The sequence below is a fragment of the Chironomus tepperi genome, unplaced genomic scaffold, assembly GCF_022539635.2.
Source record: "Chironomus tepperi strain 1889 unplaced genomic scaffold, CSIRO-AGI_Ctep_v1 contig_16, whole genome shotgun sequence".
NCBI classification, from domain to species: Eukaryota; Metazoa; Arthropoda; class Insecta; order Diptera; family Chironomidae; genus Chironomus; species Chironomus tepperi.
In genome coordinates, this window is record NW_027226138.1 from 1117787 (window position 1) to 1142414 (window position 24628).

The 24628-nt window shown below is 32.0% G+C and overlaps 7 protein-coding genes across 10 annotated transcripts; 3 read left to right on the forward strand and 4 right to left on the reverse strand.

The window, feature by feature from the left end:
* Positions 1-250: 250 nt before the first annotated feature.
* On the reverse strand, positions 251-7168 carry LOC139093338 (uncharacterized protein CG43867). Of its 4 annotated transcripts, none has more exons than XM_070644038.1 (7): positions 7004-7168; positions 6433-6686; positions 4554-6372; positions 4270-4458; positions 2859-2963; positions 1403-2709; positions 251-1073 (listed from the first exon to the last, which is right to left on the reverse strand). In XM_070644038.1, the coding sequence occupies exons 2-7, from the start codon at positions 6681-6683 to the stop codon at positions 926-928; spliced, it is 3819 nt and encodes a 1272-aa protein (XP_070500139.1). In that variant the 5' UTR covers positions 6684-6686; positions 7004-7168; the 3' UTR covers positions 251-925. The 4 variants fall into 4 exon arrangements, with proteins under 4 accessions (XP_070500139.1, XP_070500128.1, XP_070500147.1 ...); XM_070644027.1 differs by having other exon boundaries at positions 4237-4458; XM_070644046.1 differs by lacking the exon at positions 2859-2963 and having other exon boundaries at positions 4237-4458.
* A 91-nt stretch (positions 7169-7259) lies between these two features.
* On the forward strand, positions 7260-10143 carry LOC139093368 (small G protein signaling modulator 3 homolog). The gene is made up of 4 exons (XM_070644073.1): positions 7260-7408; positions 7484-8102; positions 8250-9601; positions 9664-10143. Exons 1-4 carry the CDS (start codon positions 7340-7342, stop codon positions 9955-9957), a joined length of 2334 nt encoding a protein of 777 aa, XP_070500174.1. The 5' UTR covers positions 7260-7339; the 3' UTR covers positions 9958-10143.
* LOC139093377 (DNA-directed RNA polymerase II subunit RPB7-like) lies at positions 10104-10872 on the reverse strand. The gene is made up of 3 exons (XM_070644084.1): positions 10811-10872; positions 10575-10755; positions 10104-10518 (listed from the first exon to the last, which is right to left on the reverse strand). Exons 1-3 carry the CDS (start codon positions 10820-10822, stop codon positions 10187-10189), a joined length of 525 nt encoding a protein of 174 aa, XP_070500185.1. The 5' UTR covers positions 10823-10872; the 3' UTR covers positions 10104-10186.
* A 55-nt stretch (positions 10873-10927) lies between these two features.
* On the forward strand, positions 10928-14981 carry LOC139093361 (probable ATP-dependent RNA helicase spindle-E). The gene is made up of 4 exons (XM_070644065.1): positions 10928-11104; positions 11164-11989; positions 12048-13747; positions 13812-14981. Exons 1-4 carry the CDS (start codon positions 10985-10987, stop codon positions 14952-14954), a joined length of 3789 nt encoding a protein of 1262 aa, XP_070500166.1. The 5' UTR covers positions 10928-10984; the 3' UTR covers positions 14955-14981.
* A 309-nt stretch (positions 14982-15290) lies between these two features.
* Positions 15291-16550, reverse strand: LOC139093021 (cytochrome c oxidase assembly protein COX18, mitochondrial). Its single transcript, XM_070643615.1, has 3 exons — positions 16482-16550; positions 15663-16412; positions 15291-15606 (listed from the first exon to the last, which is right to left on the reverse strand). Exons 2-3 carry the CDS (start codon positions 16383-16385, stop codon positions 15325-15327), a joined length of 1005 nt encoding a protein of 334 aa, XP_070499716.1. The 5' UTR covers positions 16386-16412; positions 16482-16550; the 3' UTR covers positions 15291-15324.
* Positions 16551-16749: 199 nt separating this feature from the next.
* On the reverse strand, positions 16750-19492 carry Pms2 (mismatch repair endonuclease PMS2). The gene is made up of 2 exons (XM_070643808.1): positions 19351-19492; positions 16750-19295 (listed from the first exon to the last, which is right to left on the reverse strand). The coding sequence occupies exons 1-2, from the start codon at positions 19447-19449 to the stop codon at positions 16785-16787; spliced, it is 2610 nt and encodes an 869-aa protein (XP_070499909.1). The 5' UTR covers positions 19450-19492; the 3' UTR covers positions 16750-16784.
* A 289-nt stretch (positions 19493-19781) lies between these two features.
* On the forward strand, positions 19782-24621 carry Grip163 (gamma-tubulin complex component 6). The gene is made up of 4 exons (XM_070643647.1): positions 19782-20171; positions 20235-21410; positions 21532-23759; positions 23982-24621. The coding sequence occupies exons 1-4, from the start codon at positions 19851-19853 to the stop codon at positions 24190-24192; spliced, it is 3936 nt and encodes a 1311-aa protein (XP_070499748.1). The 5' UTR covers positions 19782-19850; the 3' UTR covers positions 24193-24621.
* The last annotated feature ends 7 nt before the right edge of the window (positions 24622-24628 follow it).

Here is a 24628-nt window from a genome sequence, read left to right on the forward strand (position 1 = left end):
AGAAGCAATGCTGAGTTGATTGAGCTTGTTATTTAATTAGATGATTCATGATGTTCCTAAATAATTATCAATGTAGACCAAATAATAAGAAGGCAGACAACTTTTTTAATGAATTTTATTTTTATTTGACGATTCTAATCATGTTATATATAAAATCTATTTAATTCAATTCTTTTTCACATCTTGAATTCACAAAATTGATAGGTCAAAATATCGTGAAAAATAATTGAAGTGATAGATACAGCAGATTAATAAAGATTAAATAGAAGAAAAAAATTAATATATATTGAGATTACATTCGTTTTTTTGTCATGATCAATAAGTATCCATTTCTGTTAAATCATTCTATTAATATCAGAAAAATCTAAGAAAATGCAGTCACAAAAGATTAATATCAAAAAAGGAATTAAAAATCCTATCAAACTGAAATGCATCAAGAACAAAAATTGGAAAATAGAGTCAATACTGTTAAAAGAAGAAAGGAAATCACTTTACAAAATGTCTATCTACACTTGATTCTTTTTACGTTACTCAAAAATTCATCATTCATCTAAATTAATTAATTAAATTGTCAAAATGGACCTTCTTCCTTCACATTGTCATTAATTCTCAAAAGTCTCTCTGGATGTCATGCGTATACTTTTTACAAAAGAATACTTCATCAAAAAAAGATCCCTAATACTTTACTGTCCATTCATCTCTATCGATTATACAACATAGTTAAAATATTTCAAAAAGCATTTAAAAGCAAATTCTATATTCAGCAAATTCATCCTTAAATTCTATAATTTTGGTTTTTTTCATGAGTTCATAATTTCCGTCATGTTACAATGACGTATTACTTTTTTTTGTAGGATATATAGATATTATTATGAAGCGAATAGTTGGACATTCATGTCAAGATATCACTAAATTATCATTAATATCATTTTGAACGATCAAGAGAATTCTTAAAATCAGATCCATGCGCCGTCGAGTACAGAGTATTAGTGCAGGAGTTCAATGTATGAGATGCATGCGAATTCAAAGTATTATGAGCTGTCGTTCCAGTCGTCGACGATGCCAGTTTTGATCTAAAATGGATATAAATCAGATTATTATAGCAAACTTTATAGGAAAATGTCCGTTAAAATTTCAAAAATCACTAACACTATTATAAAGGAATTTTCAAAATTTAATTTAAATTTCTTCCGTAAATAAGCAGGTAAACAATACTAATTTTCATCAAATAACTAAATCAATGCATTAACAAACGTTTGCAATGCTTTGATAAGCATCAATATAGTTCAATCAATTGCTCGCAATTGAAGAAAAATAAATTCAGAAAATTCCATCATAGTGTTAGTGTGACTAAAATTCAAATTATTGACTGTTATTCAAGTATGAATAGAAAGTAACTTACTTAGCGCTTCTGTAACTGCCATTTCTAGTTAAGGTATTCATCTGCGGAGTTCCAGGCAAAGCATGACCAAGAACATTCATATAATCAGCAATTAATAAAGTAATTTCTAAAATTTTTGGTTTGCTCATTGCAAATAAGAGTTTTTGTTCTAAGTTTGGATTTAGTGTGTCTTCTGGACCAACGACAAGCATAAAGTCATCTTGTAGTCCACCAAAAGTCAAAACCATACTATATGAATAGCGAGCTAGTGGCAACATTGATGATAAATCTAAAATATGTAATGCATCTTCAGAAATTGCAAGCCAAACCATTGCTTGATCCATATGACGAGGTTTTGCCTGAAATAATGATGCTCCAAAGAAGCTCCATTTTCTAGCACATGTTAGATAAATTCGAACACAATCAATAACGGACCGTCCTTTAAGCAACGCCCATTTCGATGCCAAAACTTCCTGTAATTCAATTAAGCCTTCAGCCGTCAATACGTCTCGATATCTATATGGATAAAATTTGTCAATTCCACTCCTAATTCTGGTCGTTCCTTTCGTCTTTTCACCAATATCACCCATATCTATTTGGGCCATTAACGACGCCAATTCAAGGGCTAAATCTCTAGATAATGGAAAACGACCTTGAACTATTTGCTGATTAATCTGATAACATAACAATAAGCGTTCCTTATCAGTTTCTAATTTTACAGTATGCTTCCAATATAATCGATTTTTATACGTCAATTGAATGACTTTTGAATTTTCAAACTTTCCAGATCCCTTTTCACGTAATGCCGTTTCCCATTTCGATATGACATCACATAATTTAGCTTGTGGATCAAGATAATGCTCGAGATCTTTCTCAATTGGATCATCACTAAATAAAGTAAATCCATTTGTCGAATCACGACATCCAATTTCTTGTACAAGTGTCGTTTGGAACTCCTCAATCGTTGTTGATCCATCAAATGAGATAACTTGATAAGCTCCATTCATCATATGAACGGGAATTGAATGTGGTAATGAATGATGATATGGATTCTTTAATAATATTGACAAGACTTCCATTCTCGATGGTTTTGCTTCGCGTCCTCCATTCTTTATAGTCCTTTCTAATGCTCGTTCACAATAAGATGCATATTTTCCTGTGTCTGTCTTCGTATCACTGGAACGTTTCAAGTGTAGTTTTAGAAACCATAATAAGCGGCTATTTTTCGGTACAAATAGCGATACAGCCAATGACAATAATTGCCATCCTTGAATAAATGTAAAATTTGGTGGATTCGATTTACAATCGATGGCCGGAATGTGTGGAATCTAAAGTGAACAAATGACATGATTAGTATCAATAGAAATGGAATGGATGCATAAAAAATAGTCAGCAACAAAAAAAAGCAAGGTAAACACAAGATTAGTCAAGACATTCATCAAGTTTCATAATGCATCATCAGAATATCATCAAGTACCTTTTGATTGGATGTCGGCGAGCTACCATTTCCAACAGAATTTGAGTCATTTTGTTGTTGAGTATCACAAGTAAATAAACTCTGAGTTGCACATAGCAGTAATTGCTATATAGACGGAATTAATATCATCACAAACAAAAAATGGAAAAACCTTTTAAGTATCAGACTTGCCAAAAAATTATTTTTAGTTAAGTTAAGGTATTTTTGCAAAAATTTTTTGAAGCTATTTCTATGCTAATGTATTAGATTTTGTTTTTGTTTAAAGCTATTCACATTGATGGACATTTATATTAGGTATGTTAAAATACAGAATAAGAAAGAGAAATGAAGTAAATTATAAACTTGAGAAAATGAATTAGAATGGATCTAGAATTGAGCATTCCTTAAACAGAGTCATATAATAGAGTGTATGTATGTTGTTGATTAAATTATGTCAATTAAATTAATTTAGATGATTGATTGTGATATGTATTAATGTTTGTTATTGTCTTTATTATATAGAGTGTACTCGTTTTTATTCACTGTGCAATTTAGAGTTGTAAGCATGAAACCAGATACGAGAAAATGTACAGAATATGGTAACTCATCCGATTTTATGTACTTTTTTGCTTGGTTTGTTTATTTGTAATAAGGAAATATAAGTATTTGTTGGTTTTAGTAATAAAAGCAAACAGTCATCATGCATATGAGCAAATAAACAAAGAGAGACATTACTTAATGTAAAGCAATCTTTATCCTTTTCTGCTTCCTCTCGAGAACAAGCATAATCGAGAGAGACAGAAAAGGATATAATATGCAGTAAAGCTAAATGTTTTGACAGCGCATAGATAACAAAGCATTATGAGAATTCATCGTTTTTTTACCCACTTCCTTAATTATCATCACTAACTTTATCATGAGTTTTTGCATTTATTCATATTTAAATGATGTGTGTAAGAATGTTTATTGTAGAAAAGAAAATTTTGAAAAGATTTTCCAGAATTGTTCATAAATGACGACATCAGCACTCGAAGTCGACGTACTTGAAATCGACCAAACTTCAAGCTCTGGACGACATTAAATTTTAAAAATAACCGTTAAATTTTCAAAAAACACTAATACCATCAACATTTTCCTTGTCATAGTGTTAGTGACAGAGAGAAAATTGTGATAGTGTTAGTAATTTTTCATAAAATTCAAATTTAATTTAACCGTTATTTTCAAATTCATCATATTTATGAACAATTCCACATGAAAACTAATGATTCCAATGAGTTGTAACTTGGTGCAGAATAATTTGATATGATTGATGGTTTTGTGTTTTTTGAGAATTTTTAAAAAAAATATTAACACATTTATGAATGAAAAAAACAAATAAAAAGCAATGCAAGGAACTTACTCGGGTTTGTTTGCCCAATTTCTTTGTGTTTACCTGAACACCAGCGCTTGTGCTCAATTTCTGTCCAGTATGGCGACTTGTTTGCTTTATTAAACAGCAAATCATTTCATTTTGTAGTTCTGGAATATCCAAAGCATGTTGTAGAGCATTTTGTGCCAAAACAACATGATAATCAATACCGGCGCCTTGATTGATAGCTACCGACAAAAATAGCTGACAACTCTGCAATACAATGGAATTTATTGTTATTATAATTTTTGAATAGCAAATCAATAATTCAGCATAATCGAAAATTATTTCTATAATAATAATAATACCTTAAAAAGCTTCAACGCTTCATTTTGAAATTCCTCAGAATTGAGAGATGTCAATGGGGTCGTTAAATTGTCTTTCGAGTAAAGTATGATTGGATGTTTCCACAAAACACTATTTGAATCACCATCAGCCTCCATTAATTTTTGAACTATTTGTTCGAACTGTGTGCCTGAATTTAATCCACCGCCAGATACGATTGTCAAATGATAGAGCCAATTATCGCGTTCCTGCTTATCCGTAAATATCAAATAAGTTGGTCCGCCTTGCTGTGGATGAATTGCAATAGTATTTTGTGATTGCTCATCATTTTCTTCAGAATCAGAGTCCGAATTGGACATTTCTTCGACTCGAGTATCGCGCATATTAATTTGACCAAGCTGATTTACATCATGTGGCGTTTTAAAGTATAAAAACATTTTTCCTAATAATATACACCAACATCGCTTTGCATGACCATTCTTAACTTTTGTCAACCATCCTTCGACCGTTGCCTTTTGATCCTCCTTACTTAATAACAATTTCGCTGCATTTCGCTTTTGAACATTTTGTAAGACTCTAACCCAATCATCCATTAAAGCATTTGAATCGGCTGTTAGATAATAAACCTTTTTGCCGGTATCAATTTCGAAAGTGGAAGCTCCTTCTGTATGTGTTATTCGGCATGCATCATCAAGTGAAATTTCCCCTTGAGCTTTTTTATTAATATCGTGCTGACTCTTCCAATACATTAATGTACCATTTTTTAAAACGAACCATCGCTTACGCCATGTTTTCAATTTTCCACCAAGCTTAACTAAATGACCAGTTTTTTCAAGCGTTTCTGTTTTCTTGTTTGGCGAATCTATATAAGATGCTCTCATCATTGACGGCAATGAAGCATGCATGGATAAAGCTTCATTAGAAATGGCATCGGGTGGAATAGCATAATCCATTGTTTCATTTTCAAATAACACTTCTTTGTTCTTGATTTGTGGACTATCGGATTCGGCACTTTGATGTTTTGCAGGCGATAAACTCGATGAGGTTTTTAAGCTCTTTGATGGACTTGAGCCACTCATACTTGTTTCAGTATTATCAGTGCATGTAGAATGGTGAGAGTTATTGAATTGAGTGCATGGAATTGAGGCCATATTTTCTTCAGCATCACTTGAATCATCACTAGACTCACCCGAAAATGGAACAGAACGAATTTGTGATGCTCGTCCTTTTACTGTCGCATAAACTGGAATATTTATATCAACATATCCACTAAGAGTCGCTTGCATTCGTGGTAACGAGTCAACATTCGTACTAGACACATCCTGATCACTATCTTCACCAGCGAGACCATCATTTGCGACCTCATAAATTTTAGCTTCCCATGATGGAAATCGATGTAATGGAGGAGTTGGAGGCTTTGCCGTGACATAATCAGCAGAGCTTGAGGTAGGTGATGAGCTACTAGCCATAGTTTTAGTCCAAGAATCTAATGGCTTCTTTTCGACAGATGGTGTATAAATTTCAGCATAATCATGTGTCATTGAATTGTGTGCATTTTTACTGGATGTTATGAGATTCAATCCTTCCACAGTAAAATTATCGATAATGTCTTGAGGATCCATTGAATAATTTTGTGATCGTCGAATATAATGATGATGATGCGAATGATGTGAATGACTAGATACTATAAATTGATTATTATTCTTAAATTTTGTATCTAATGATTCACTTCGACGATGTTCTCCGCGATTTCTATAATCTGATGATAAACTAAGACTTGATCGTACTGATTGATGAGGGCTGTGTGTATTATAGCGGCTATTTTGAGTAGCAATATGTTTCCTGCAAATAAAGTTTATTCATTACAATAATATTATTAATTTAATGCATGACCAGACTTACTTTAAATGATCTAATTGTTGATTACATTTGACATTTTGTTCTCTTAATTGCTGATTTTGAAGTTCTAGATCACGTAACTTATTTTGAACCCATTCCTTAATTCTTGCTGCTTTTAATTCCACTTGCTTTGCATCTTGTAATCTCAATTGCTTTTGTTCTTCGATTTTTGATTCCAATTGACTTATTTTTTCGTTGGTCAGATCATTTCTCAAATTTTGATAATCATTATCACTATTAAACCTTTGTTCCATAGCCTGTAAATAAGTTCAACATGAATCATGCTCTAGAAATTGATTGATCAATTTTATGTGATATACTGAAATCAGTCGATAGAAGAAAGAGAAAAGAAAAATGTCTTTCTTTTTCTTCCATATACATCAATGTAAAAAACCATATCTAATAACGTAGTAGTCAGATCTATTGACATCAATCTTATAAGGTAATGTCTCTTTTAAATCAAAACTTTAAGTAATTATTGCCTTATTTAATGTTGAGTATTTATTAGATCGTAGGCTTTTTCTCATTGTCAAACATCCAGAAAGAGTGGAAAAAAAAGTCACTAGACACTTACAAATTTTTATTTCTTTAATTTCTCGTTCCATTCCATTCCATTTATGAAAACTGTCTAAATAAAATTGTTCAAAGACGTTCCTAATTCAAAATTAAACTAAAATTATGGAATTAAATTTTGTATAAATTTAGTAAAAATTAAAGAAAAAATATTTATGTTAAAAACTTTTTGTCGCAACTCGAGTGAAAATCTTGAAAATTTACTCGACTTATTTTACACATCAACTGTGCCTTAATATTACACAGTTATCCCTCCCTCATTATATATCGTCTACAATGGACTGAGAAGTTAAAATCAATTTTTCTCTCTAAATTTTCATACAAAATCAGTTCAAATATGGACGTAGCTAAATCATTATTTGCTTCAAGAGATCATGCTGGATATGCTAATCGTACAGAACATACTGTAAGTAAAGTGAAAACTTTATTAAAATATGTTTCATTGCCTACGCAAAACTTCTTATCATAATAAATTTTGTAGAAAAAATTGGAGTCAATAGGTGATTCTGTTGAGGATTATGGCGATGTAAAAGTAAATCCTGGAAGTGCATTTTCGGGTATTATACCATCATCAATGATACCAACTGAAGTGTTGGAGAATGATGAGGAAATAACATTTGATGAATTTGGATTTAAAATAGAAAATGAGGACAAAGCGGAACCAGATTCGTCAAAATTACTTGGCATACCATTCATTGAGGAAGAATCGGACCGTCTCAAATGGATTGCTCACTTAGAATTTTCCACTAACTCAAATGGAGACCTGAATTTTGAATCTAAAGCCATTCCAAAATCTGAAAAACTTAGAAATATGGTAATTTATGAAGGCATTCCACATTCATTGCGTCCTACAATCTGGATGAATTTGTCTGGTGCCTATGACAAGAGGAACAAATCTCAAAGTACATACACTGAAATTGTTAAGGCATCAAACATTGATCATCTTGTAACATCGAAACAAATTGAAAAAGACTTGACACGAATACTGCCATCAAACTATTGTTTCTGTTCTGCTAATCGTATTGGTATCCCAAGACTTCGACGGATATTGAGAGCCATCGCATGGATGTTTCCTGACATTGGATATTGTCAAGGAACTGGTAAGTTTTGAATTGTTTATTTGATGTCCATGATTTTGAAGTGGACGGGGGTTCTTAGCACAAAATGTATGCCTTAATGGACATGTCATGTGTATGACCCCTTCATACAGTACACTTGGGTATTGACAAAATTACATTTATTTTTAGGCGTAATTGTGGCAAGCCTTCTACTGTTCCTTGAAGAAGAAGATTGCTTTTGGCTCATGGCAACAATTGTCGAGGATTTATTACCCGCCTCTTATTATTCCTCAAATCTATTGGGAATACAAGCTGATCAGAGAGTATTACAAACACTTATAACCAATTACTTGCCTGCAATTGATGAAAAGTTGAAGCAACATGACATAGAAGTATCGTTAATTAGTTACCAATGGTTCCTGACACTTTTCGGGAATGTTGTTCATATGAAGATTTTACTGAGAATATTTGACTGGTTCTTCTGTGATGGATCACTAATTCTGTTTCAAATAACTTTGGGTATGATGAAAATTAAGGAATCTGTGCTTGTTAATCAGGAAAATTCTGCTCAAATTTTCAATGCACTTTCCGACATTCCTGGTGAGATTGATGATGTTTGTGAGCTGTTTAAAGTCTCTCTGGATGTTGGTGGACCATTAAATCATACCGTCATTGAGACACATCGTCGAAGGCACTTGGCATATTTGATGATTGACCAAGGTGCATTAGTTGGAAATTTAGAGTCAAATCCTATACCTAATTTACCAAAGCAACATCTAAATAGACGAGAAGTGAAGAAGAATAAATCTGTTATACAAATGCTATTATTTGGCAACGACGATGGTGATGACGATATGAAGACAAAGAATATCAAAAATTCTGAGATTATAGTCGAACTTCACGATGCAATTTTAAAAATAGCTAGACATTTTATCTCCATTGAACCGAAACTTTCCGGTCATATAAAATTACAGGCTGACTTTTCAGCCGATTCTCACATTAAGGACCATGAAAATTACGTTAATGTATCACGAAAGCGATCGAGACGTGCAAAAGCACTACATGATTTTGAGAGACATGATCCCGATGAGTTAGGCTTTAGAAAAAATGACATAATTACTATAATTTCTCAAAAAGATGAAGATTGTTGGGTTGGTGAATTGAATGGCCTTGTTGGCTGGTTTCCTGCTAGATTTGTGGAACTGCTGGACGAACGAAGTAAAGTTTATGTCGTAGCTGGCGATGATTCGTTATGTGAAAGTGTAACTGATTTAGTTAGGGGTCAATTATGTGCCGCAATAAAGCAAGTACTTGAACATGGCATGAAGAAGCCAACTTTTTTGGGAATGGTTCATCCGTGGCTGTTTATTGAGGAAGCAGCAAATCGTGAAGTTGAAAAGGATTTTGGAAGTGTTTATAGCCGTCTTGTTTTATGCAAAACTTATCGACTCGATGAAGACATAAAAGTTTTAACGCCCGAGGAACTGCTTTATCGATGTGTACAAACAATCAACCAAACACACATTGACGTTCAAATGGATGTAAGTTCCTTCATATTTTGTGACAATTCAATTTTACTAACTTTTAATTGAATTATTTACAGGTCAAGCTGAGATCTTTGATATGCCTTGGATTAAATGAGCAAGTCCTACACTTGTGGTTTGATGTGCTTTGTTCTTGCCATGAAGTTGTTGGAAAATGGTATCATCAACATTCTTTTGTAAATTCACCGGCATACGTTCAAATCAAATGTGAATTAAGGATTTTGTCTCAATTTTCATTCAATTTAAATCCAGATTATGAACTTCCTGCTAAAAAGAGCGTCAAGAATGAGCCCTTGAAGCAAGGAGTTGCAGAAATGTTAGTTAAACATCATTTATTTTCCTGGGATCTTTAAGAATATAGTGCAATTTAAGATTATTTAAACAGTTTATGTGCAAATTAATTTAAATCATAAGTATATATTTATGTACGTAACTTTTTATGCTTCTTTCTGTGTACTTAAAAATAGTTAAATTAAATCCATAAAACGCAGGTCGAGAGAATTATTTATTTCTATGAAGTTATGGAAGAATTCTTATTATTAATAAATTATTAAACAAAACTAACTTGTAAGAATGTCTTGATTAATTTATAGCTCCAAGATAATCTTCCAGCAATGTTCCAATTGCAAACATTCCATTAATGTCAGTTCTTAATCCAACAATTTTAACTCGTACATCAGTATCTTTTGCAATGATTTCGCCATCTTCATCCTTTGACTTATAGCATACAGGTTGTAGTTTTGTACAGAATTCCAAACGATCAGGAAGTGAGTTATGAGATACAAAACATGTTAAAGGTCCAATTTCGATAAAAATGCCAACTTTAGTGACTTGTTTTACCATTCCTTCAAATACCTCGTTCTTGAATGGACGAAAAACAATCGCATTATATTTTACAGGAAACGAAGTCATTCCTAAAATGTGAAGTATTTTTACTGGATGTTGAGCATTACTTTAAATTTATGCATACCTTCTACACCAGCCATAATTGTTCCAGAAGAAATGTTTGTTATAGCAGTCACACAAATAATATATCCAATATATCCTTGACAGCTTCCTTCTACTTCCGAATACACTTTCTTTTCAATTATTTGCCTTAAATCTGGTCCAAAATAGCAAGGATGAATCAAAACTTCGTGCGCTAATGACATCTTTTAAAAAATTAATTAATATAATGGTAACTAGATGAAATAAAAATTTACTTACATGATAAAACATCGTGAAAATGCTTGAATTAAATTAAATTAGATTTTCCAAATCTTGCGGGGAATGCAACTTTCCAAAAATAAAACATAACCTAAAAATCAGATGGAAAAGTGAAAATATTAAAATTAAATAAATTAATAAGATTTGACGTGATTTATAAATAGAAAAGGGAAGATGAGTGAAGACAAGGAAGATATAGAACTTCCGATAATGAAGTATCAAAAGGAAATCGCTGAAGCTGTCGGAAATAATCCAATTACAATAATTTATGGCGGAGAAACTGGATGTGGAAAAGTAAATAATAACATTTAGGTCTTTAATTGGTCTATTCTTATAATAACTACTTCATTTAGAGTACAAAAATTCCTCAATTCATTCTGGATGATGAAAAGGGAAACTGCAAAATAATTTGTACTGAACCCCGTAAAATTGCAGCAATAACATTGGCACAAAGAGTTTCTAACGAACGAAAATGTGATTTAGGAAGAACTGTTGGATATCAAGTTGGTCTGAGTAAAAAAAGCGACACCGAAAATCATCAGACAAAGTTGCTGTTCTGTACAACTGGCGTACTTTTAGAGAAAATATTGTATGGAAAAGGAATCGATCAATTTAGTCATATTATTTTGGACGAAATTCATGAACGTGACACGGAAATTGACTTATTAATGATGATAATACGTGACTATATACTGACAGGAGCAGACACAAAGTTAATTCTTATGTCAGCGACATTAAATATCAAAGAGTTTGAAGACTATTTTACATTGGTCGTCAAGAATCATCACATTAAGCCTGCTATTGTCAATATTCAATCAGAACGAAAATTCAACATCGAAATTGGCTATTTGGACGACATTGAAGGATTCGATATATCTAATAAAATCATCAATTTTTCTATTCCATCAATTACAACGGAAATGTATCATTTAGCAGCACAAATCATTGAGCAACATATTCAGAAAAGCACAAAATCAATTTTGGTGTTTCTGCCAGGCATTTACGAAATCGAATCAGCACATTCAATTCTGAGAAACTACGAATCAATTCAAGACAAATATTTGCTGATCATAATGCATTCATCATTGACAACAGATAATCAAAAAGAAGCATTTATGCGTAGTGCTTTGCCAAAAGTCATTCTTAGCACAAATATCGCTGAAAGTTCCGTTACAATTCGTAAGTTTAGATGTACAACAATATGAACTGTAGGCTAATCAGTTACTTTTATTTGCAGCTAATGTTGAATGCGTCATTGATTTTTGTCTGACAAAGAACATAGTTAAAGAAAATTCATCAATGTCGTCACTAAAAATGGAATATACTTCCAAAAATAGTTTGATTCAGAGAGCTGGAAGAACTGGTCGAACTTGTGATGGAGTATGCTATCGATTAATTCACAAAAGATACTTTAATATGTTATTAAAAGAAAATATACCTGAAATGCAAAGAGGTCCACTTGAAAATGTCATCCTTCGTGTTAAGCAACTTGAATATGAAGCACCGGTGCCTCTGCTGAATAAATGTATGAGTCCACCAAATAAAGTGAATGTTATAAAGTCAGTTTTGAAATTGAAGGAACTGGGAGGATTAAAAATTGTTGATGACGATGAAAACTTTACATCTATTGATGGTGATTTGATATATATCGGAAAAGTCATGTCTAATCTTCCAATTGATTGTCAACTCACAAAATTGATCCTATTTGGCTACATGTTTTCAGTTCTGGATGAAATCATAATCATTGCAGCAGGCCTGAACATAAAAAGTGTCTTTCAAACTCATTATAATCGAAAATTGGAAGACTATATCCTTAAAGTACGTTGGAGTAATGGTTCTGGATGTGATGCAATAACCATACTCAATGCCTATAAATTTTGGCAAAATGAACGTGAAAAAGGAACTTTACGAAAATATGAAGATGAACAGAAATGGTGCAACAAGTATGGATTAGATCGAAAAAATCTACATGAAATGAGACTTTTAATTTTCAAGATCCAAAACCGATTGAAGGTAATGAATATTGAGCCTCTGACTGGAAGTAAAGCTATAACATGGAGTGAAAAGGAAAAACCTTTAATTATTAAAATGTGCCTAACTGGAGCTTTTATGCCGAATATGTTCTTTCAAGGAAAGTCCGATGCAATTAATGAACGTGAAGTCTATAAGACATTATGCGGTTTAAATCCAAACAAAACAGTTTATTTCCGTAGAATGGATCGTGATCAAATTGGTGAAGTTTATGCTGAGCAAATTAAAGATGCTTTAGTTGAAAATAAGATTGCTGAATCAAAGGAAGGCATCAAAGTGTCATTTGATTGCACAAGAGTTTTTGTTCAATTTTCTGACAAATTTTCAATGATCGATGATGACAAATATGATGAGAATAATATAAGAAGTCGTGCTTTACATCCTGGCACAATTTGTAATGAAGTTTATACAGCTGTAAAATATCGAAAGACTGGTGCACGAAACAAAATGTTGGAATCAAAAAAATCATTCAATGATGACAATTCCTACAGTGCATCATTTGAGATCAATGTCATGCCTGTCAATGAAACTCGAGAATATGCTTGTAAATACAAAATTTTGGATTATGTTAACGGAAAACTTCAAGTTAAGAAATATTTGTGCAATATGCCTGAACATGTCTATTGTCCATCGTACAATACCAAGGAAATGGTTGGATATATCACTCATGTTGAACATTGTAATAAGTTTTACTTTCAACCAGTTGATGAATGTAATGCAGGCATTTTGGCTGATATTGAGAAAGGTTTGGAAAGAGAGGAACTGTTTAGTGCCAAGAACCTGAAAGTTAATAAACTAGTTATAGCACTTCATGATACATTCTATAAAAGAGCTAAGATTATGAAAATATATGAAGACCTGGAGAAAGCTGATTGCTATATGTTCGATTATGGATATGTAAAAGAAGTAAGGAATTGAATCTTGTGACTTGATAATTTTAATCCGACGATTTATTTTCTTATTTTATTAGATTGCCTTTACTGATCTCTATGAAGCAAATGAGGAAGTAATGCAATATTACTTTTTAATTTATGAACGATGCTTCGAATGCAGATTATCTAAAATTGCACCATCTTCGTCGAAATGCATGCGTGGAAAATGGACACTTGAGGCTATTGAAGAGTTTCGTGAAAAAGTAATAAAGGCATTCGTAAAAGTTAAAATTTACTCATTTGTCGACGAAGTTGCAGCTGTGGAAGTGTTCGTTGGGAAAGAAAATATTAATGATCATATGATAAAGACAGGATATGCAAGAATGTGTGAAGAAAATTACATGAGCAAATTGAATCATAAGGAACGAGAAAATGTCCAATGGTCAAAGAATTGGATATCGCGTGAGAAAGAATTTCAAGACAAAGAAAGTAACATAATAAAAATATCAATTCCACCGCCACCTATTCAAAGATGCAAGAAAGTTTTAAGATTAGAAGGACCTTATTCACCTCTTGAAACAACATTGACTGAAGTGTCAATTGAAAATCGTGGAATCATTCAAATTGATCAAACATCCGTTAACAGCGTGCTGCTTGATAATGAAATTGAGAACTATGAAGGAACTGTAGTTATTGCGGCTGATATCATGCAAAATCCAACTCGTGGAATTACTCTTTATAATGTCACAACATTACCAAATATTTATGGTATATCCACTTTAGTGGCTTTAATGTTTGCTCCAAATTTTGTATTTTATCAAAATCCTGAAAGAAAGCAATTTGTTGGAGTACGATTTGGTTTGGGATGTAATGAAAATACTTCCAAAGCATACTATTATGATCACGACAGCTACTTGAATATAAATTATGAAAATACATTCCAAGAAGACATAGCTGATATAAATCACTTAAGAGTATCAATGTCAACTTTATTGAAAGGAGAAAAAATTACCGCAATTTTGAGTGAAAAGGATAAAGAGGAATGTATGTATGACATTAAGCATTTGATCATTAAAATTCTCAGCAAGGATCGTATTCCTGTTCATAATCCGGAGTTTCATCCAGACAAATCTGATCTTTGGGATACAAATTGTGGCAAAATTGACGTTTACATAAGAGATTTATACAGAGGTGGACCATTCCCATCAATCATGTTACCTTCACTCAACAAAGATTATTAATTTTAATTAAGAATTCCTAAAACTAGATTGTAAGAATAATATAATGAAATTTTGAAGAACCTGAAATTAACGAATAAAATATATTTGAATTAGGTACTTTTAGAATTATCATGGTTGTTATTCCCCTGAAAATTTTAGCACATTTTTCAAAAAATAACGTATATAATTTCATTTTACTCTCCTGGATAAGCCATGAAATAGACGAAACTAGCCATGGTAAAATGCTCGAAATTGAAGCATGAGCTGTATGTCATTAAGGGCTGAATCTATGCAAAAAATAATATGCTTAAAACCATTTAAGAATGCAAAATTTTCTCAAAAAAAGTTACTCTTTAATTAATAATGTTAAGCTTCATGTGTTCCATACACATCACTTCTTTATCCTTTCTCTAATTTTTTCTACTAAATGCTTATAAGGTCTCTCATGCTCACTATTCACTAAAGGAATTTTTGCTATACGTCTAACTTTCGGTGATAAAATAAGCAAGTTTTGTATTAAACCAAATGTACTTGATGACACCCAGTATAAAGCAAGACCTGAGGGAACGAATGCAGCAATCGGTATCATCAATATGCTAACTGTCCTAAAGAAGTATTGTCCGTACTTTTGAAGTTTACCAGTTGATTGAATTTTCCTACTCATGACTTGAATCTGAAAGTACAAAAGCATTAAAATCCATTGATCAATTCCGAAATATATCAAATTACCTCAAGAATTGCCAAGTTTATGAGTCCTAAAGTAACAGGTAGGATGTATGAATGATCAACTTCTGTTAAGTTTGGAATCCAGCCAAATCCTCCTAACGTCATTTCAGCACAAACCATTTGAGCCTTCAAAAGTGATGGATCTGGTTGCATAAAAATTAAGTTTCTAAGTGCCATTGATTGAAAAATCCACAGCGGCAATTGAACAATAAGAACTACAGCACTCTTCATTGGGTGACAATTTTCTTTGACTATTAACATATTCCATTGCTTTTTTAATGACTTTAAGTACATGACTCGTGCTTGCTGTTCCGTCCAATTGAATTTTCTTACAGCAACTGCCGTTTCCATTTTGAGTTCTTTTGCAATCTTCGGCATTTCTTCTATAGTCAATCTTTCAACTTTTGCTAATATTTTGTTCTGATAAAGTGCCAATGGAAACGTAATTGCACCTCTTAACAGAAATGTGGATATAATAATTGTCGACCACCAAGGAATTCCAGTAGCATCATGCAAGTGTATAGTTAGATCTTGTAAGAAAAGTACTGGCGAACTTTCCGAAATTGTATTCCAGATTCCTGGCGAATAATTCCTTATTTGCTGGTGATTTCTCATACAAACCGGTCCATTTTGATGGTGACTTTGAGGATGATGAATTACAGCTAATGGTGAGTTCAAAAGACATTTCCTTAATAAACTTCTTTCTAATAATATAATTTTATTCATGTCTTGAGTTTTTGTTTACGGGCAAATCTGCAGATTAATGTTTTAGACATGATTATTGTAATGCACTCTTCTTTCCATTCTTCATAGCTTACTTACCATAAAATATTCGTCAATTAAAGCATTTGACAAAGAACTTTTGGAATATTTGAGTAAAATCAAATTATTGTTTATGATGGAACAGCTGTTCCGATGCTTCATAGAATTGTCCATATTATGTACAATATCCAGTTTTAGTACAGCGAAAATGCCCAAAAAACGACATACAAAATAAATTATTTGAAAAACATCCAGTTAACTAAATTAACAATTTTTTGAATAAAAAGCGAGACTTAGTTATGCGCTGTGCATGACATTAAGAATGCTCAAGACTAATCTCAATTATGGAATGTTTATTTAATTTTAATCATTACATTTTTCGTTATTTTCTGCACGACTTGCGATAAAATCTAAATTTTGAAGGAATCGGATTGTAGGTCTACCATGAGGACAGTTCCAAGGATGATCAATTTCTCCCATATGTATTAAAAGTTTCATCATTGATTTACGATCTAATGCTGTTCCTATCATTACAGATTTACGGCATGCTCTACTTGCAAGCATTGCTCGTATTCTCGATGGTCTGCAAACGCAGTTTGTTGAATTGTCTTGAAGTAAATGTGTCATTTCCTCGATGTCCTCTCTGCCAAATTCATGATTTTTACTGTATGGTCGAGAAATCAGTTGGATTCTTTGAGTTGGTTGTCCATCTTGATTGATGAGGAACTTGAAGCCATTCATTTCGAATATGTTTAAATTATCTATGATTATATCTTCCTGAACAGCAGTCAATTCCAATTTTTCAGGAATGACCATGTGCTGGGTTTCTAATTTGAAGTTCTTTTCAAGCTGCTCAAAGTTATATCTTTCATCTGTGGCATGTTGATCTACAATAAACAAGTCTCTTTCCAATTGTGCAATAATGAAGCCAAGATTAAACTGTCCAAGCACCTTCATTTCCTTGAACATGTCTTTCTTTATTTCTGTCTCTAACTCAGTCTCTGCCTTCTTATTTTTTGATGGATCAATTCGTTCTTTAAACTTTAGCAATTTAGTTCTTGATACTGTTTTCTGTGATTTATTGGCAGTCTCTTCCTCTAATGCTTCATTCCTAACTGTGTCAATTGACAAACTTATTTTTTTCTTAAACTTTCTGATTGATTTTGAGACATCCAGTTCAATTTTTGTGCTGCATGTTGAAGTGTTTCTAATAGTCTCATCAGGTTCAGAACTGACATTTGATGCCTGTGACTTCAGAAAACTCAATTCCAAAAAGTCAAGTGGCTCCTCAATTTCATCTCCTTTCTTTAATTCTTCAAGAATTTCAGAACTGTCAGTTTGCAGATCTTCTATGATAATCGGTTCCTTCATGACTGGACTTTTTCTTTCAAATTTCAATGTGTTTTCAAGGATACTTGGCCTGTAGCTTATTGTTCTAGAAAAATCTTGAGTGGAAGTAACTTTTGGTGATGGAAATTCATCTTCACTGTCGACAGATTGTGATGACTTACTACCTTCTTCATTCAATGTAATTTTCTTTGATTTTTGACTGACTTCCTCATCACTTTCAATTTCTAATGGACGTTTTATCATAAAGGAATCAATTTTTGGAGTTTTATGTGCTTGACTTGCATCTAATTTTCTTTTAAGACTTGGCTTTGGTATTGGATTTGAAGGATCAATTTTCCACTGCTTTAGACTGGCACCAAAATTACTACTTGGCTGAATTACTGCAATTTTATCATCATTCTCTTCATCTGACTCATTAAAGCTTCCATCAATGTCTTTAACAACACTATTAATGCTAGCATATTTGAACTTTGTTGGCAGGTCACCAAATGTAATTGAGAGGCTTCTTTTCATTACCAGCAAGAGCACCTTGTCATCACAAATTGCTATTTGACGTTTATCCTTACTTAAATTAACATCAACATTTGACTGATCAACTTTAAGATTGATGAAAAAGAAAGGAAAGTGCTTCATATTGTACTTCCGGTAGATTTCATTAACAAGTTTTGAAATTGCCTTCATCTCACATGGACGGGAGTTGACATAGAGATATTGACGATCTTTTAATGTTCGACCGCATGCATGATCAATGTTGCTGATATATCCATCAATTTTGAATCTCTTCTGATTTAAGTTATCAATTTCATTTGTTTTAATTTCAGTCAAGTCAGCATCAAATAAGGATTCTTGAGTGTAAACACCTTCTTCTGTCCCATCATTTGTTGGACATTTTATCTTGATCACTTCTTGTGACTGCTTTGCTCCAAATATTGACACAATGTTATCAAGTATCGACTGGCCATTTGTAGATAAAATTGTTTGTCTTGATCCATTCTTAAGAATATTTACAGCTATGATTTTTACACCGACAAGCACCAAACAGTATTCCTCCAGTAGTTTAATCATTTTATTGAAATCCTTTTTATAGTTCTTTTGGAATTCAGCTTTTCTAACTGGAAGTGTCTTAAAGAAGTCTGACACCATAACAGAAGTACCAATATTTCGAGCAATGATTGATCTGTCAATAATTTGTCCATCATTGTTGTAAATTAATTTAGTTCCGTATTCAGATGAGGAATGCCTTGTTGTAATTACAACATCACTTAATCCACACAATGATGACAAAGCTTCTCCACGAAATCCAAACGTGTGAATTGATTCTAGATCCTGAAAGCTTTTCAACTTCGATGTATGATGTTTTGCTGTTATTCCTTCAAAATTACATTGTTCAATGCCCAATCCATTATCAGATACTTCAAAACCTTCTTTTCCGTATTCTTTAATTTTAATTTCAATTACTGTCGAGCCAGCATCGACACTGTTTTCTATTAATTCCTTTACAGCAATTCCAACATTTAGGATTACCTTAAAAAAATTATTATTAATTGCTAGTTAGTTACTTTTGAATATAAGACATTACCTGTGCAGATAGAATCTTGTTGACAGTGTCTTTTGACACTCGTTGGATATCTCTTGGTGCTTCATTAGTTAATTCTATGTCTAAATTATCCTCATCCATTTTTAATAACAAAAACTTTTTAGCGCAATTTTTTGTACCTAAACATGTTTTTCAAAAATGGATCTTTAACATCCAAGCACTTTGTTCTGCGAGTGATTGATTTAAAAAAATCGTCTTAATTACACATCGTAGAGTGCTAGGATTTGCTTTAGAAGCTAAGTACTGTCTTATTAATGACATATGAAGTAATCAAAGTGCATAAAATAATGTCAATGTACGATAATTAATGAATTTTAATTTCATCTGTAAAACAGTTTTAGTACAGAATCAAAAAATTTAGTACAGAATCGAAAAATGCGCAATAATCACTAGATCAAAAATGAGGACTTTTTAAATATTTTGTTTTTATTTGAAGAAAAAAAATGTTTTGATTAAATTGTTAATTTTTTAAAAGAAACAAAATGAGTGTTTATCAGTTAATTAACAAGTTATGTGTTGAGTTAATTAAGGAAAGTGAATGTGATGAAATTAAGCTGCAATCAGCTAGAAAGATTGCGTTTGAAGTTTTGTTAAAAAAGTCATTTAATGAAAGTTTATTGCTTGAAAAAACAGTCGAAGACTATCAATTTACGAGATTTGAGCTAGCGTTGCACAATAAGACTAAGGAACTAGACAAACTTGATCATTTTATTGATGTTTTAAGAGAAAATGAGAACAGTTTATTGTCAGTTTCAGCGTTTCTGATTCTCCTCAAAAATATCGATTCTGTGGAAGTTTGCGAGGTAAAAATAATCATTTATATAGTCTTATTGCGTGTCTTGTAACAATTGTTTTTATTTTTATAGCATCATAGTTTCCTTCAGCTACAAACTAAAGCATTCGAAGATGTCAGAAAGAACAAATATCTATCACATATATCTCTGTCAACTGATCACACAAATAATGCACGTAATAAAAGATCCAGTGAACAAACAACCTTCCTAAGCAGTATCCTTGATTCCTACATTGGACACAATGATTCAGATAATCTCAAATTAAAAAGAATCGAGCCTTTAAATCCAATAATTAGCAGCACAATCAGTGAAAAAAATGACAATCAACAAAAGACAGTAAGCTACAAGACAAACGGAAGAAAAACATGGGAGAATCTCGAAAATTATGAAAAATCACCGGCTAAGAGCTTTTTAACAGAATCAAGAAGTCTTTATACGTACCAACGATTAAAATCCGCTTCGCATTCAGCATCCAGTGAAATTACTGCAGTGTCATTTCCAAAACTTATGAATGATATAAAGCTGCTAATTCTTGGAATCGAGTCTGAAACTTTTAAAAGGTCAGAGACAACATTGAAGTTTTACATGACAACGAAAGTATGTTGTGGTGATATTTCTGATATGGATGGAATGCTGTTGAAATTTCTGGAAGTTGGAACATGCTTTACACGACTAAAGTCATATACAGCAAAAAATCCATTTAATCAGAGTCAAATCTTTGAAGGATTTATCTTTAAAGCCTTTTGTGATCGAGTCATTAAATTCTTAAATTACTGTCGAGATATAATCTATCCACAAGAATCTGAGACCTTTTTAGAGCTGTATAATAATACATCAAAAATTATGAAAATCATCATACATTTATCAATTTTCCTTAATGTACATCCTTCATCATCAACTATACAGAGAACTATTCTCAGCGGATCTGATTTCTTACGCTTACTGTATAATGAGTATACATATTCTCTGAATACCGATGTTAAATGTTTCTATGTAGATTTGTTGAAAGCATGTTGTGAAGTTTATTACATACGATATCAAGAATGGTTGTATCATGGAAAACTTGATGATCCTTACAAGGAATTATTCATTTATTTTGTTGATCGTTATAAGGAAAATACAAAGCACTTTTTTGATCGAGCCTACTTAATAAGAAAACAATCCGTTCCAGAATTTTTAATTGGTTGTGCTGATAATGTTCTGCTGTGTGGAAAATATACCTTATTATTGAAATCATTTAATCCTTTGGTGAGTACTTTTTTAACGGAAAATTAATTTTTGAATTTTATGCTGAATTCAAATTTTGATCGTTTTTAACCGACATGTTTAAATATAAATTCAAATTTCATTTTATTTTAATCTCATACAGCACCCACTTTTCGTCATCAAGAAGCCATCATTCAAAATATGTTTAACTCATGACCAAATAAATGAATTAAAAGATCGATGCAGAGAATTTTCTGCCAAAGCTAGACAAGAATGCGGTGAAATCATATCCATATCTGATTTATTAGAAGAAAAGCATCGAAGAAAGGTTGAAAAGTACAAGAATGCAGAAATAGCATCAACAAAGAATGCACAAAAATGGAAACAGCATCAAGAAGAGCGATTGCAAGAAATTCGTGATTTTCGTGAAGCACAACAAAAGGAATTGCGAAAAGAATTGGAACTGATTGAACAGAAAAAGATGTTAAAAAGAATGACAGAAATTCAACATGAACGAGATTATTTGGATGAATTGGATAGAATTGAAGATGAAGAGCTTCAAAGAGAGAATGAAGAATTAAAGGCACGAATTAAGATTTATCAGGAACTTAATGATAAATTAGATGATGAAATTGACCAAAATAAAAATGTAAAAGAAGAATCTACAACGAGTAAATTGGATAGACCCATAAAAATAGAGCATGAAGATGACAAACTCAATGCAAACAATCCAATTGATAAGGATGCTCGGGATGCTCCGGATGCTCAGGAAATGAAAATTGTCAAAGATGAGATGAACAACATTTTAGAATCAGCATCTGAATTAACGGAAGCTCAAAAAAATAAACGAAAAGTCATGTCACATGAATACAACCTTTTGGACACAAAACAAGTAAAAGATGACAATAATGGAAATATTGAATGTCCAAAAGCTCTAACAGATGCACAAAAAAATAGAATGAAAGTATTGGGATATGAATATGGTATGATTAAGAAAGAAGAATCAATTGATCAGCCTAAAATAAATGTTCAGGATTATGACAAAATGACAGATTTACAAAAGAATCGCTTAAAAGTTATGTCACATGAATTTGGCATAGACGATAATGATGGTAAAAAGGACACAAAACCAAAATCACAAAGGATTAAAGTTCAACGAGAAAATATGACAGAATTACAACGAAATCGTCAGAAGGTCTTATCTCATGAATTTTGGTTCGAGGAAATCGAAGATGTAAAGAATCCTCAAGAGAAAAAAGGGGCATTATCGTTGGAACTTTTAAAACCAGACATTAGCAAACAAAATTTGGAATCTCCAATGTCAACAACTTCGGATCATTTTAATAGTGAAAATAATGAGTCACTCGAGAAATCATCATCATCAACATCATCGGATTTAGTCCCAAATTCTGAGAATAAGCAGGAGGCTGATGATGAGGACAAATTGGAAATGTTTAGAGCATTTGAAGAGGCGATAGAAAAGAATCAAAATAAATTTATGGGAATTAAGCTAAATGACTCTTCCGATTATTCTCACATGTCAACATCCACAGAAATTACGAAAATGGATACAGTCGCATTGTCACAATATCTGCAAATGTCATTAACATTACCACTTAATGCTTATATGGAAATCTTAAATAATGAGACATTAAAGATGTATATTAAGGATTTGGATATATTGTCACATTTCAAGAGTCTCAGAAACTATTTCCTGCTTATGAATGGGGAATTTTGTAGCTGCATATGTCATGAGATGTTTTCAAAAATTGAAAATGGCATGAAACCTTCTGAAATATTAAATTATCAATCTCTTCATATGATTCTTGATCATGCATTAAGCAGTTCACGATACTATGATCCAAATACTGAATATCTCTCATTTATAGTACAAAACATTCCTGAAAAATTCGAAATTCATTCTCCAGGTATTCTTAATATCCTGACTTTAAGCTATCAATTGGAATGGCCTTTAAGCTTAATACTCAATCCTGAGACTATGGATAAATATCGAGCTATCTTTAACTACCTTATAAAATTGAAACGAATTACCTGGATTCTCGAACAATGCTTTCAAATACTAAAGGAAGCACACAAGAGTCATGGAACGGAATTATTGAAATCTCAGCAATATCGTGATGTACAGTATATACGGCATAAAATGACACAATTCGTTAATTGTCTTGAGAACTATGTTACTCATAATGTTATCCAAATATCGTGGAATGCATTTATGGAAGATATAAAATCAGCGGAATCAATCTTGTGTATTTATCGGAAGCATGCAAATTATTTAAAGAGAATTTTGTTCCTATGTCTGCTTAACAAGAGCTATACGGAATTTTATAAGAATATTGAAGATATTTTTAAAGTTATTCTAAAATTCTACAAGTAAGTTTGTGTCTGTGCGTGTATGGGGTCGTTAATATGTTATGTAACGTCTTTAGTTTAGATTTATTTAAAAAATAACGGTCAAGAAATATTCAAAAATTTAACGACCAAAAAATATTTGAATTTTATGCTACAATTTAAAGCGTTACGTAATTTACGAACAGTCCCCAACCTATTCAAATATCGTGATCTAATTAATTTTTCTTATTTTCTCGTTCACAGACATTTAAAATCTGGCAATTGGCTAAACACATCATCCACCTACACACATGAGAAATATAATAAAATTCAAGTCGACGCTGATGAGTTCCATAGATTAATACGGTACATATTGTATCTTGGCAACAAGGTTATTCAACAAGGATATCAGAAAGAAATTTATGACTTGTTACATCTAATCAATGTTAATGATTACTACTCAAATGATGATTGAATTTCCGACACAATATTTACATTGCATTGTACGTACCAAGCTACACAAAAGAAAAAATAACGGTCAAAAATTTGAATTTTTTTGGTTCACACTAACACTATCGAAGAAATTCTAAATTAATTTTTTGTAAAATTAAGCACTTTGAATTGAGTTTTTAAAGCACTGAAGTACTGCAAAGTAGTCTAATTGCCTAAGTTAAGATGTATTTATACTTATTTAGTAAGAAAAATTAAAATTCGGCTTTTAAAAGAAATCATTGATAAGTGTATGGAATTTCCGTACAATCGAGTGTATTTTGGTACGTCCAATACATCATTCATGACAAATGAATTTGCGTAGAACGACTTATTGTTCTTGATTAACTCAACCAAATAATGAATGTTGCACCTATATAATAAAGTTGTTAACTGGAATTAAATCAGATATAAAGGCACTG